The following is a 13383-nucleotide window of genomic DNA, read 5'->3' as shown; positions in this document are numbered from 1 at the left end:
GCACACCTCAGGCTGCACCTCCCACCCCGGGCTCAGCCCTGTCCTCGGCTGCCCACAGGGCATACACCACTGTGGGGTTTCAGCATCCACCGCAGCATCTCTCAGGGGAGCCCCAGGGGTTGAGCGCCTGGGACCACAGGCCCCTCCCTGCTGGTGCTGGAGCCCGCTCATAGTGCTGCTCCTTCAGCCTCCTTGGAGGAATATGGAGGGGCTTCTTTTTTGTCTCTCTAAGCTTCCCTGGGTGATGGATAATGGTGGGAGGCACCTTGAGGCATTCTGGTCTCAGGGATGGTTCTTTTTTTCTCCCCAGCACTTCCCCGGGGAAAGCTGCTGTCATTTCTCCTGCCTTCCCTCCCCATGTATCCCTGCTACAGGTGGGAGGAGTACGTCAGCTCCCCTGCACTAGCTGCTCTGGGCTCTCTGCCTCCATCTCTGAGTGCTTTCTTATTTTGAATTCCAGGGAACAGATCATCCGGCTTCAGGGGCAGGTGGACAAGCAGTATGCGGGGCTGAAGGACATGGCGGAGGAGCGCAGGCGGAAGCTGGAGAACATGTACCACCTGTTCCAGCTGAAGAGGGAGGCGGATGACTTGGAGCAGTGGATTACGGAAAAGGAGCGGATGGCCTCTTCCCTTGAAATGGGGCAAGACTTCGACCATGTCACTGTGAGTACTCACAACTGCTTTCTCTATCTTCCTCGAATGCCATAGATGCAGGAGCGGTCGCTCCGGGCGCGCACGCACGCACGCGCACACACTGCTACCCGGAGATGCAGACACCACTGTGGACTCAGGCTGCCCTGGGCAGGTGTGGGACTGTGGCTCCAGGTGCTCTGGCTGCCACTCAAGAAAGTCTGCAGCTGGGGTGATGACACCACCCCACCCCTGGGCCCCATAACCACGTTTCTGTTTACCCCGTGTCCAGCTGCTCCGGGACAAGTTCCGGGACTTTGCCCGGGAGACTGGGGCGATTGGGCAGGAACGGGTGGACAACGTGAACATCATCATCGAGCGGCTCATCGACGCAGGCCACAGCGAAGCGGCCACCATCGCCGAATGGAAGGATGGGCTGAACGAGATGTGGGCGGACCTGCTAGAGCTCATCGACACGCGCATGCAGCTGCTGGCCGCCTCCCATGACCTGCACCGCTACTTCTACACGGGCGCCGAGATCCTGGCCCTCATCGATGAGAAGCACCGTGAGCTGCCCGAGGACGTGGGGCTGGACGCCAGCACTGCCGAGTCTTTCCACCGGGTGCACACTGCCTTTGAGCGGGAGCTGCAGATGCTGGGCTTGCAGGTGCCTTCTGTCCCCTGCGGCCCACCTGCAGGCTCCAGGGACCTGCCTTTCACATCTTCCCCATGACCAGGCCCCCGGGGGCGTCGAGGCCTCTCTGGCTTCTAGAGGTGAAACCTCTAGAATGGACACCAGGAAATTTCACCTCCTAAGAAAGGCAACAGCTCGGGGCAAAAAGGCAGGGAGCTGTGGCTTTCAGACATTCCTTAGCTTCAGAAGTAGTTCTTCAAACTGAATCTTCAGAAAAGCCCAACGCAAAACATACCTTAAAATGTTCTTTCTCTGGTCATATAACAGTGTTACGAGCGAACATATATGTATGTTCCTTTTCTAGCACCAGGTATGGGGTATAAGCAATCTATTTAGGCACTGAATCCTCATTGCCACCCCCTGAAGTAGCTTCTAACATTATCTGCATTTTATAGATGAGGAAAGCAAGGCATAGAGAGACTGAACAAGTTGGCTGGGAACACATAGATCAACAGTGGAGCCAAGATTCAGATCCTGGCAGTCTGGCTATACACACCATGCCCTCAGCCACCAGGCTGTTTGGTCTTTCTATATGGGAGCTGGAGGGACCCCAAGATCTGCTTAGACCCCCTCTTCCCATCACTGGAAGGCCTCCAAGGCACCTCTGAAGGTCCATAGGGCTCCACAGAACTTGATGTGATCGAAAGGGTGAGAGCAAAGGATCTTAATGCCAGGGCCTCGGCGGCCTTCCAGAGAGACTGGGAGAGAGGCTAGCTATGGAATCCTGCACCCACCCATCAGGGTTCAGGGATGGGACGCCAAGGCAGGTTGGGCCCTGGTTCACCCAAGAGAGGACCTCCCAGGAATTTGTCCAGCTGGATGTGGGGTCTGTCATGAGGCTCTTGTGCCTTGTGGATGCCAGAGCCCCTGAGGTGGGCACAGCCTGCTGAAGTCTCAGGAATAAGGCTTCATTGTGCTGGGACTGGCCTCAGACAGGGGGTCCGGTACAGCCCCTTCCTCAGAGAGGCAGCATGCTGAGTGGTTAAGAACAGGAACTCAGGAGCATACCTCCAGTCTGCACCCCTCTTCTAGTGTGAATGACCTCAGGCCAGTCACCAAGCCTCCCTGTGCCTCAGTTTCCTCGTCTCGAAACCAGGGATCACAATAGTACCTCTTCCATGGGATGGTTGTAAAGATTAAGAAAGTAATAAATAAGAAAATATTTGGAACAGTGCCTGGCACATAGTTACTCCCATTAATTCTAGGGAGATCAAAGGGCATAGGGTCCCTTCCACTCCTGTATCCTCCTCAAAGCCCCAGGCATGGCATGGGTCCATAGAGGCCAAAACAAGGTGCCTTTTCCCCCAGTGTTGGTGGGAGGCTGAAGATCTTGCCTTCTAGAAGAGCCCTGGGGAGGGAGACCAGGAGGAGACAGATCCCTTGCCCTTGCCCATCAGAGGCCCAAGACACGTCTTTCTGAGGAACAACGTCCAATTTCGCCCGACCACAGGTACAGCAGTTCCAGGATGTGGCCACCCGTCTGCAGACAGCATACGCTGGGGAAAAAGCAGATGCCATCCAGAACAAGGAGCAGGAGGTGTCTGCTGCGTGGCAAGCACTGCTCGACGCCTGTGCGGGACGCCGTACCCAGCTGGTGGACACGGCAGACAAATTCCGCTTCTTGAGCATGGTCCGAGACCTCCTCTCCTGGATGGAGGGCATCATCCGGCAGATCGAGACCCAGGAGAGGCCCAGGTAAGGGGGACATCCTCATGGCAGCCCCTCTCCTCAGCCACTTGGTCCCAGAGGCTGGCGGACCAGTGTGCTGCCCTCGGGGCACTACTCCTCCTTGGAGAGACAGTCCTGGACTGTGGGGGCACCTGAGGCTGGGCCTGGGCAGAAACTGAGTGGCTCAGCTTCTAGTGGGGGGGACCAAGCACTTCAGAGTGAAGGGAGCCCTGAGAGTGGTGAGAAAGACCTCTGCCATTCAGATCTGACGGCAGGGCGAGGACCACAGCTGTCAGTGAAAATAAGCACTTCACGTACCCGAAGCTGGGCAGGTCCGAGACTGTGCACTCTTCCCCCCAGTGCTGGGCTGGGGAGCTCAGGAAGGAGCTCATTGTCCATGAAAGGCAATGGTCACCAGCCCACCTCTGTCCCTGTGTCCTAGGGTGCCCATCCTGACGGCCAAGCCTTTATATTTAACATTGTTACCCTGAAGTAACTCACATACCGTATAATTCAGCCTTTTAAAGTACCCCATCCAGGGGTTTTTTTTGCAACCATCACCGCAATCCAAGTTTAGAAGATTTTCATCACCCCTAAAAGAGACCCTGTACTCTTTAGTAGTCATCACCCCATGATTTCCTCCTCCCCCAGCCCCTGGCGACCACGAATCTGCTTTCTGTCTCTCTAGATTTGCCTATACTAGACTGCTCATAGAAAAGGAATTCTATGTTATGTGGTCTTTCATGATTGGCTTCTTTCACCTGGCACAATCTTTCTAAGGTTCATCCATGTTGTAGGATGTGTCGGTACTTTATTCCTTTTTGTTGTCAAATAATGTTCTCAGGCTTCTTTGGGGGTTCCCAAATCCCCCGCCTATCCCCTGCCAACTGACCAACGGCAGACACCAGGGCATCAGTGTTCCTGCTGGGGCTGGGCTGCCCAGAGAGAGAGGAGGAAGTGTGTGCAGACTCTCAGGCAGGCAGGGGGTGGCCCTCTCCAGTCAGGACTTGGCATCAGGCAGGCCAGAGTCACCCAGAGTTTCCTTCTTCCCCCAAACTCCCTCCTCGATTCCTGACCCTCCCCCCTTCCCCAGGGACGTCTCCTCGGTGGAGCTGCTCATGAAGTATCACCAGGGCATCAAGGCAGAGATTGAAACCCGGAGCAAGAACTTTAGCGCCTGCCTGGAGCTGGGCGAGTCCCTGCTGCAGAGGCAGCACCAGGCCTCGGAGGAGGTGAGAGGGACAGTGGGGTGAAGATGAGCCCCTCCGTGTCCTTGCCCTCACTCTTGCTGGGCCAGACAGCTTCCTGGGGAAGGTGCTGGGGGCCATGGTTTCTCTGAGGAGACTTCTCTTTCTTTCACTCGTGGAGCACCAGGGCTGTGTGCAGGCCCAGGGATTAGAGCCTCACCAAACCCATCCAAGGTTGGCAGCTTAGTAGTGGAGAGCAGTCTCACAACCTGCCTAACCAACCGTGACATGCACACACGTGGGATTGGCAACACCCATTTCCTAGGGTGAGGCACATGTGCCTCAGAGAGGTTAAGTAACTTGCCCAGGGTTGCACAGCTGGCAAGTGGCAGGGCCAGACTTGAAGCCAGATCCATGTGACCAAACCCAGCATGCTTTGCAGGATCCATTTGCATACCATCCCAGGCAGGGGAAAGGTTTCCCAAAGCCTGAGTGATTCTCCCTTCCTTCCCCCAGATCAGCGAGAAACTGAAGCAGGTGCTCTACAGGAGGAAGGAGATGAACGAGAGGTGGGAGGCCCGCTGGGAGCGGCTCCGCATGTGTGAGTACCTCTGGGACCCAGAACATGGAGGGGGAGGGCGTGCAGATGCCTGCTGAGGTAGGGGCACGGAGGGGTGACTTTCACTGCCTGGAGATGAGCCCCCGCCCCCCGCAGCACCACTCATCTGCAAGGTTCTCGGGTCCACACAGACCTGTGTGGACAGGCTGCTGGAAGCCCACCTCTCACCCGCCAGCATGCCTTCTCCCTGCTCGCCCTTGGGCTCGCCCGGGTCTGGGCAGAACCTGAGCTGGGAAGATGCTGCCGCCTCGTGCCAGGCTGGTGTCCCTGTAGAGCTGTAATCTGGGGGTGGGGGGTGGTCACGGGGTAAGGCTCTAGAGCTTCCTGCATGTTTGATCTGAGGCGTGTCAGGCACAGAAAGAGCTCTGTCCTCCTCAGCTGGAGACAGGAGAGGTGGAAAACCCTGCCACTCAGGGAGGAGCCATGCACAAGCCAGGAAGGCCTACAGGGCCCATGGCTGCTTGTGCGTGATTATGTGAGCTGGCCGCGGGCTGGGAAGAGAGGGTGTTCAGGGCAAAAGGCTGCTCCTCAAGAGGAGACCTCTAAATTACATTTTGTTTTCAAATTCGAGTTCTGATTAACGTGTTTTTCAAATGTAACTCTGGGTAGAGATGAGGAAGGGGCCTGGTGTGGCGTGGGGATAGAGTGGTTTCTGGCGCAGGTCACCACGGAGCAGGGTGTCCGCGTAATTCACCGGCACCCGTGCGGGCCTCCTGCCTGACCGCTAGCTCCCTGTCTGCTGAGCAGCCCCCCATTGGGTGATAACAGGCCCCTGGGCCCTGTGGGGATATCTGTGGCTTGTTCCCCGTGGCAGTACTGGAAGTGTGCCAGTTCTCGAGGGACGCCTCTGTGGCCGAAGCGTGGTTGATCGCCCAGGAGCCCTACCTGGCCAGCCGGGACTTTGGACACACGGTGGATAGTGTGGAAAAGCTTATCAAGAGGCATGAAGCCTTTGAGAAATCCACAGCCAGCTGGGCGGAGCGCTTTGCGGCCCTGGAGAAGCCCACTACGGTGAGCTGGGAACGGGCGCTGAGAGGCTCTCAGCAGCCATGCCTGGGGTGGGGGGTGGTTATCTCAAGAGCTCTGAGCCCATTATTAGGCACCCATGGACAGTGTAAGAGGCTTGGCAAGGGGGAGAGTGGGAAGGAAATGAGAGAGGTAGAAAGTACTTTTGAATGTGAAAGGCAAAAGGGGTAAGTATTTTCAAAAGGAACAAACACCAGGTGTATTGGGAGCCATCTGTAGAGAAAGTTGGTCTAACAGCAAGCTCTTCTCTGTGACTGCTCTGATACTCTGGGCCTTTTTCTTCCCCTAGCTTGAGCTAAAAGAACGCCAGACCCCAGAGAGACCTGAGGAGGAGCCTGGGTAAGTATGGCGAGGGCCAGGCGGTAGACCCAGCAGGAGCACTCTGCCAAGGAGGATGGGTGGGAAGGGAGAGGGAGGGTACTTTTTTCATCAGAAACAGGCCCCCTGATGTTTTAACAGTGCACATGTGACCTCTCACACCTGGGCCACTAGCCAGAGAAATCTGGAGTGTCTGTAGCTTAAAGGCAGAGAGGAGCTTTTGTTTTCCTCGAATCTAGGGGTACAGGCAGAAATGGGTAGAGAGCAGTGGCTGCTGAAGAATCACCTCCCCTGCTCTGGGCACCACCTGCACACGTGCCCGAGAGGCCATTTTGTGCACGACCATGACCGTTTCTGAAGTATCTGCCATAACTCTTCAGATTAAGCAGCTCCTTGCTAAGTGCCTGTTGCCAGGAGGCCTGGACCAGGAGATAGCTGATGTGTGTGCCTTGGGGGTAGGCATCGGCCTCAGGGAGGTGGTTTCTAAAGAGGGGCTGTGTCCTCTCTAGGCCTCAAGAGGAGGAAGGCGAGACAGCAGGGGAGGCTCCCCGAGGTCCGCATCGAGCAGCCACCGAGAGAACGTCCCCGGTCAGTTTCCTGTCTGGTTTGTCTGGTTCCTGGGAGTCATTGCTGCCAGAACCTGCTCATCCCTACTAGGCTCAGCCGAGGCAGAAGGCGAGGAGAGGCGCACACCACCCAGCCTTCCAGACTCCTCCTTCAGATCAGTCTTCCTTTTTAACTTAGGTTTCCTTAATCTCTAGAATAATTGGCCTCCTTCCTTCAACCCAGAAGAAACTGACATGCCCGCCCACTCATATGACTCTATTAGTTTGGTATTATCTAGTCTAATAAATTTTATTGTATAAATACATCACCATCTACATTAGGAGAAACAGTTTATCCAGGGAAGGTTTATTTTTACACATCATTCTTTTTCCCATTTTCCCTCTCAGTCCATCCTTCACACAGTAGGCCCTGAACACACACACACACACACACACACACACTCTCTCTCTCTCTCTCTCTCTCTCTCTCTCTCTCTCTCTCATGCACAAATAGACCATCTGATCCCGCCTGCGCCAGCCACAGACATTTAGGGCAGTGGAGCGGGGACAGCCACCCTCTAGCAGATCCCTCCCTCCTACACAGAGCCTCCTTCCTTTTGCTGCTCCCAGGCCTGATGCCTGTGAGTCAGTGAGTTTGGATATGGAGCTGGCTCTGAAGCAGGAACAGACTTCACGGAGCTGTGCAGGAGTGAAGGAGAGCACCAGGGCTTCTGGGTCACAGGGCCAGTCCCCCAAACTTGTAGGAAAGTAAGGTGCATCAGAGTCCTGGCTGACGGAGGTGTTGGGAGAGTGCAAGACAAACCAGCTGCTGGAGGCTTGGGGCACATGTCTTCAGGAAGGAATAGGTCCATAAGCTGAAAAGACCCAGGGTGTCTGTACAGGGAGCTGGGTAAGGCTGTAACCTAGGTTTTGGAGAAATGCCCTGGGGAGCGGCTGAGAAGAAGACAAGACTTCGGCACGTGCCTTGCATGGCTCACCAATGCATGTACCCCACCTCTCTAGTTGCCCGGTTAAGCTTGCCTGAACCTTTAAGGGAAATTGGCATTCTAGGTGGAAATTTCTGATATGTGCACCACCCCAGAAAAATGCACATACAGTGATTATTTCCTGTGCAAAATCCCTGTCAGGTCTGTCAGCCCTTCTCACACCCCTGAGAGCCACACACACTCACACTCACACACTCTTCCACACTCTGAGCTCCCTCTGCTGCCTCCAGCCTGGCCGGAGTCCCTTTCTGAGCTGCACCAGCCCTTCATGTCCAGCAGAGGGCATTCCTGGGCTCCCAATGGAGGGTCCTTCCCAGAAGTGCCCTCTGAAGCTCCCATCACCGCATGTGGGATCTCTGGCGGACTTGGTCCCAGCCCCTTTTGCCTGAAACAGCCCCCGCCGGAAGGAGAGAGAACTTGAGGGCTGCCCGAACTGTGGACACTGGGGCTGGGACTGTCCGGCACCTCCTGTGCTTCGGCTGTGCGTCCCTGTGTGTCTTTACGTGCAGTGGTGTCCCCGGTCTGCGGGCTCCTTTGTGGCCACCTGAGCAACTCCATTGTCCGTGTCATGTACGTCTGTGCAAATGTAATTACGTGTGCGTCAGAGCTGCCTCCATCCAACACCTGAATGTCCCTGGGTTTGGGGGAATAAAACCTGCTTGGACCTGAGTATCTCTGGAAGGTGGGAACGACCCCACATCTGAGACCCTTCCCAAGAGCCAGCCACTCCGTCAAATGGGAGGATGCCTGTGTTTGCTACAGGAAGAATCCAGATGGCAAATCAAGTGAATACCAGGCCTGAGGCCTCATGGAAACAAATTTCCTGCCGCTTCTCCTTTCTGAGCCCTTTGTTGGGTTTTATGAGGATCTACAAAACTCCAAGGGAGGGTGTGATACCCAGTCGGTCTTTGATATGAGGAGAGAGGAAAATGGGTCCCACGCAGGCTGGGACACCTTTTCAGAAACCACTGGCCTCTCCCAGGAAGGGCTGGCAGTGTGCTGAGCCTTCTCCCCGGCCGGGCCTGGGTTAGGGTGGCTCTCACGCTGTCCCATGTGTGTGGTCTGGTGTGGGTGCCCTGTAGAATCCATCCATGTGGTGCTGCTTTATGTGTAAACCCATCACTAGTGCATGCTGGCTTCCTGCTTCGGGGAACAGATGGGAGTGGACCAGACACCTGCTACACACCACGGGTGGCCACCCTGCAGGCCCCAGCTCGATACCCCCCCTTTCCAGGTGTTTGCAAAAGCACACGCAGACACACACATGGACTGGAGTGCATTCCACGTCCCTCTTTTCCTCAAATACATCATTGTACAATTGATTGCCTCCCTCACCACCTTTCCACATCAGAGCACGTTCTGGTAAAAAAAACTGGTCCTTTCATACAGGTAAGTATGTAAGTGTGTGCGTGAGGCCAAGCAGAAAAAAATAAGGTATCACAAAAGCCAAAACTTCTGGAGTGGAAGTCAGGACATTGGGTTCTAGTCCTTAATGCTGCTAGAACCTTCCTGTATGATTTTATACAAACCACCTAATCGTCCTGGGTCTCCACACCCTTATAAAGCCCTCTTTGGGATTGCAGAAAGTCCAGAACGTTCCTGTATATCAACAGTATACTTAAATAAAGGGAGGGGCTGGGAGAGATGGGTTTCCCCACTTTCCTCTGGTCCCATCCTTAGTTCTAAGGAGCCTGTTAGCTTGTCAGGTGCTAGCTGGTCTGAGGCTGGATGGGAAAGAAGAGGCAAAGGGCTGGGGTGTTTGCCTTTGTCCTTGGCTTGGGAAAGAGAGGCAGGGTTGGGCCTCAGCTCCTGCCAAAGTCTATGCCCTGAAGATGGCCCCGGGGCACTGGATGGGGGCCTGGCAGCAGGCTGAGCGTTCCCCTTCCTCTCAGTGCCTGGCACTGTCACCCCAGTACCCCCTGCCTGTATGTGTCCCTTCATCCTGGGGGTGGCTGTGGGAAGGGCCTGGGGTTCTTGCTAAGCATTCTCATCTCCCAGGCCCCGGGTGCCTCAGAATCCCCAGTGCATCTGCAGGGAGGTGTTGATTGTTGAAAGGTTGTGATTGATTTCACGGGGGAAAATGGTACTGCAGAGGATCCAGGTCATTTCAGATCACTCCAGGCTCAAAGGTCCCAGCCGACAGTGCTGGGATGTCTTCTGTGCATGGCATCCAGTTCTTGGCTTTGGGGTGGGAATTGGGGCCTGCTTGAGGAATTCTCCCAACGGGACAGCTGTGACAATGTGAATGGCATCCCTGAGAGGTACTGGTGCTCTGAGGGGCTGTGACAACAAGAAAGAGGCAGTCTTCAGTGTTCACCACGTGGTCGTGCCCTGTCAGCCTCTGGAACTTGAGGCTACTCTGGAAAGCAACTGCTGGGTGCTGGTCATTATCAGGTCCCTTCATCAGGTTGTCAGGAAAGATTCTTACCCAAGTGCAGCTCACAGACGTCACTCTTACCATGACCTTCCAAGACTGCCTGCAGCTGGCCGCCTGGGAAAGGACGGGCATCTCATTAGGGGTAAATGTGGGGAGTCTAGGTCCCTCGCCTCTCCCTTCCAGAATTTCAGAGGTTGCCGCAGCTTGAGGGCAGTAACCAGCGCTTGAAAATGGGAGGGACGTGCCCCAGGAGCTGAGCGGGCATACCTTTCAGAAGGTGCCTGGCTGGCTCCAGCGGCTGTCGCCCCTACCCCCACCCCCCACCCCCCAGGCTCTCCTCAGAACAGCCCTCCTGGCAGGCAGCCTGAAGCTGTAATCAGCAACCAGAGGCCAGGCTCCACGTCCTTGGATGGAAGGGATGTGGGGATGTGTGGAGCAGCTGTGTCTCTTCTTGCCCGAGCAAGTGTTCCAGTCCTTTCTCCCCGCCCCGTGAGGCCCAAAGGAACTGCTTGCTGCTTCAGGCATTTTTCAGCCTGTGCGAATCCTATTTGTTCCTAATGAGCAGAAGGGACCTGGAAAGGTCTCTGTTTTCCCCTAAACCTGGGCGTGGCGCTGTCTCCCCAGGATGCCTGAATCAGTGGGTGTGGGGGGCGGCGGGGAGGGGTCTGCCTACAGTCTGGCACTGCACCCTGATACTCCAGGCTCTTTCTGGACCTGTGTCCACCACTGGGTGTGCCCAGCTTTCCATGCTGTGGCCACATGTGATCTTCCTGGCCTGGCTGCTCCAAAGGCTGCCTCTGCATTCTTCCTTCCAAGCTGTGTTTCAGAGCATCCCAGATACTGATGGACTCAGGACGGAACTCCGTTAACATTGGAGGCATCTCAGAAAAGGGGTTTGAAGCTGCCAACTTGACCACTGGGCGTAAGATCTGGATGGGGGGGGGGGGCGGGCATCTTCTAACTCTTTTTAGTCTTTCCGAATCACAGCAGGATGGAGGAGCCACCAGCTTCTCCGGGGCAGGCTTGGAAGAGCCGGTGGTAGGAATGGTGAAGACCACTCCCAAGGAAGCCTCCCATCCACGAGGGCGGTGGACCAGGTCCTCCCCTCCCTGTTTGAGGGGACCCTGCACACTCCCCTCTCCTTTCCCCTCACTTCACCTGGTGGCTCCTCCTGTCATCTTCCCTGGTTTCCCAGTTGTCATCTCAGATGGACTGATGGCTCATCCCATCTCTCCACCCCAGCTGCTCCTGCCTTCCCTCTGGAGGCATTCCCTCTCTGCTCGCCTTGAGTTCCCATCTCTTGATTTCTTTGGCTGCTCTCAACTCAACAATCTTTTTCTTCTCTTGTAAACAGCTGTCTTCTGAACAGTCTTCTCAACCTGCCTGCCCACAGTCCTTCCCACCCCTTACCCAGAGGACAAGCATCCAGACATCAGACACTGGGGGAGAGTGCAATTCTCGGCTGCAGAAGTGGCCAGCTTCCCCCCACCCGTTGAAGCAAGACTTGGTTGCCTAAGGCATCCAGCAGTAGGTGTCCAGCACCAAGCCCCTCTTCTGGCCCGTTCAGGTGTTTTCTGACTCATCTTACAAATGTAGAGCAGGAACCACATTGGTAGGTGCTCTCCTCTGGAGCAACAGTACCCCGCCCCTTCTGCAGCAGGATTCCGTAGGAGGAAGCGACCAGACAGCTCTGCTTCAACTCCTCACTCACTAGATGTGTGGCTGAACAAGTTACTCCTCCCTGACCCCACTTTTCCGAATCTGTAAAATAGGGATAAGGGATGATACCTGCCTCAGACTGTGAGGATCGGAAGAGAGAATGTAGGTAGAACATCTGGCACCTAGTAGATTATTTCCAGTCTTCATTTTTTGTCTGTTCCTCACTACAGTCCTTCATCTTCTTAAATGAAGCATCCTCCATGTGAATTCTAACACCCATCGCCAGAGCCCTCCCAAACCAGCCTTCCTGGAGCATCTCTCCCTAGATACCCCTACGTATACACTCTGGGCTGAGTCCCTGCCATGAGATCAGCAGGCAAGACGATCGCACCACAAGGAGGAATGGCCTCTTCCTGGGTGCACCCTCACACCCTAGTTCTCGCTTATCAATATCTCCTTTAGGGACAAGCCTCCTCACTTGCGTTTCCTTGCTTGTTAATACATCTGGGCTCACTGAGCATCTTCTAGAAACTCCAAAACACCCTGTGGTCACAGGCCAGGTTATTTTTCTCCCGGGGACTGGAGTGTTAGTTGTCTGTCTGCTGTCTTCTACACCCCCGGCCAGGCGTGGAAGCACACCTCCATCTCCTTTAGTCCAGAGCAGAAATGCACCCATCTTGTCCCCCTTCTTCTCCTATTCTTGAGCCTCCTTTGTGGAGAAGATCCTCAAGGCTCTGCCTACTTCCCCTGCCCAAGCCAGCTTCCTAGGAAGGCAATATGCTAAAAAGTCAAGCTGAAAAGACCCTGAAAATGTGGCCATTTCCTGCCCGTCAGGAACCCGGGCCTCTCCCTGTTTGACTGCAATCCTCAGACATCCTAAAAGCCTCTCCTGCCTGTGCCTTTCCTCCCCTGATGTCCCCTACCAGCAGCCAATGCTGCCTGCCCCCTGCCCTCCTCTGACATCATGATCCCAGCAGCCGGCTCATACGCCCTCCTCTCAGATGCCCCTGCTTCACCCACCTGTTCCCCAAACCTCCATGCTACAGGCAGCACCCTCCTCTATCCCAGCCCCCGCCTTGGCCCATTCTGCAGGCTGTCACCTCCACTTAAAGTCTAGACTCCCAGCTGCTTCAGCCTGACACCTAGAATTTCCTCCAGTCCCCCTCTTTGAGTGTCCCCAGCTCCGGTGGGTGGTGTTTCCAGGCTAGGCACCCTCAGCACTGTAGCTATAATCTGTGCATCTTCCTTGTGATCTAAGGGCTGAAGCAGCAGGCTTTCCACCTTACAACACAGAGGACAGAAGGGACTCTTAGACCATCTCTCCAGGGCCCTTCGGCAGAACCTGCCTCTCCCTACAGCCACACAGGTAGCCAGCTCTGGGCCACAGCCCCTCCCCTGTAGGGCAAGGCAGAATCTCCATATGAAAGTATGGCACGGTTTTGGGGGGCAGCAGCAGGACGACAGTCACCACCTCCCCTCCCTTCCCCAACTTTTTTTTAGAAGACAGCATGAAGATTTCCTCCTGGAGCCTGGGAAAGGAAGGTCCCTCTGGCCAAAACCACGCCCCACCTTTCTCATCTGTGGCTCCTTCCTTAGCCCAGAAGAGCAGCGCTGCCAGCTCTGGGCCTGGGAGGCAGCCAGCAGCCGCCAG

General features: G+C 55.5%; 1 protein-coding gene across 2 annotated transcripts in view; it reads left to right on the top strand.

Annotated features, from left to right (window-relative positions):
* The window catches only part of SPTB (spectrin beta, erythrocytic), a 129299-nt gene that overhangs the window by 107175 nt on the left and 8741 nt on the right, over positions 1-13383 (top strand). For both annotated transcript variants that reach the window (XR_006705092.1, XM_045451236.1), the window contains exons 25-32: positions 461-665; positions 925-1299; positions 2777-3021; positions 4088-4226; positions 4698-4782; positions 5615-5811; positions 6116-6165; positions 6654-6732. Coding sequence is in view for 1 of the 2 variants with exons in the window: in XM_045451236.1 (XP_045307192.1) it covers positions 461-665; positions 925-1299; positions 2777-3021; positions 4088-4226; positions 4698-4782; positions 5615-5811; positions 6116-6165; positions 6654-6732 (1375 nt within the window). In the remaining variant the exon portion in view is untranslated. The remainder of the gene's footprint in view (positions 1-460; positions 666-924; positions 1300-2776; positions 3022-4087; positions 4227-4697; positions 4783-5614; positions 5812-6115; positions 6166-6653; positions 6733-13383) is intronic.

Source organism: Leopardus geoffroyi, chromosome B3 (assembly GCF_018350155.1).
Source record: "Leopardus geoffroyi isolate Oge1 chromosome B3, O.geoffroyi_Oge1_pat1.0, whole genome shotgun sequence".
Lineage (NCBI taxonomy): Eukaryota > Metazoa > Chordata > Mammalia > Carnivora > Felidae > Leopardus > Leopardus geoffroyi.
This window is presented reverse-complemented; position numbering and strand designations above follow the sequence as displayed.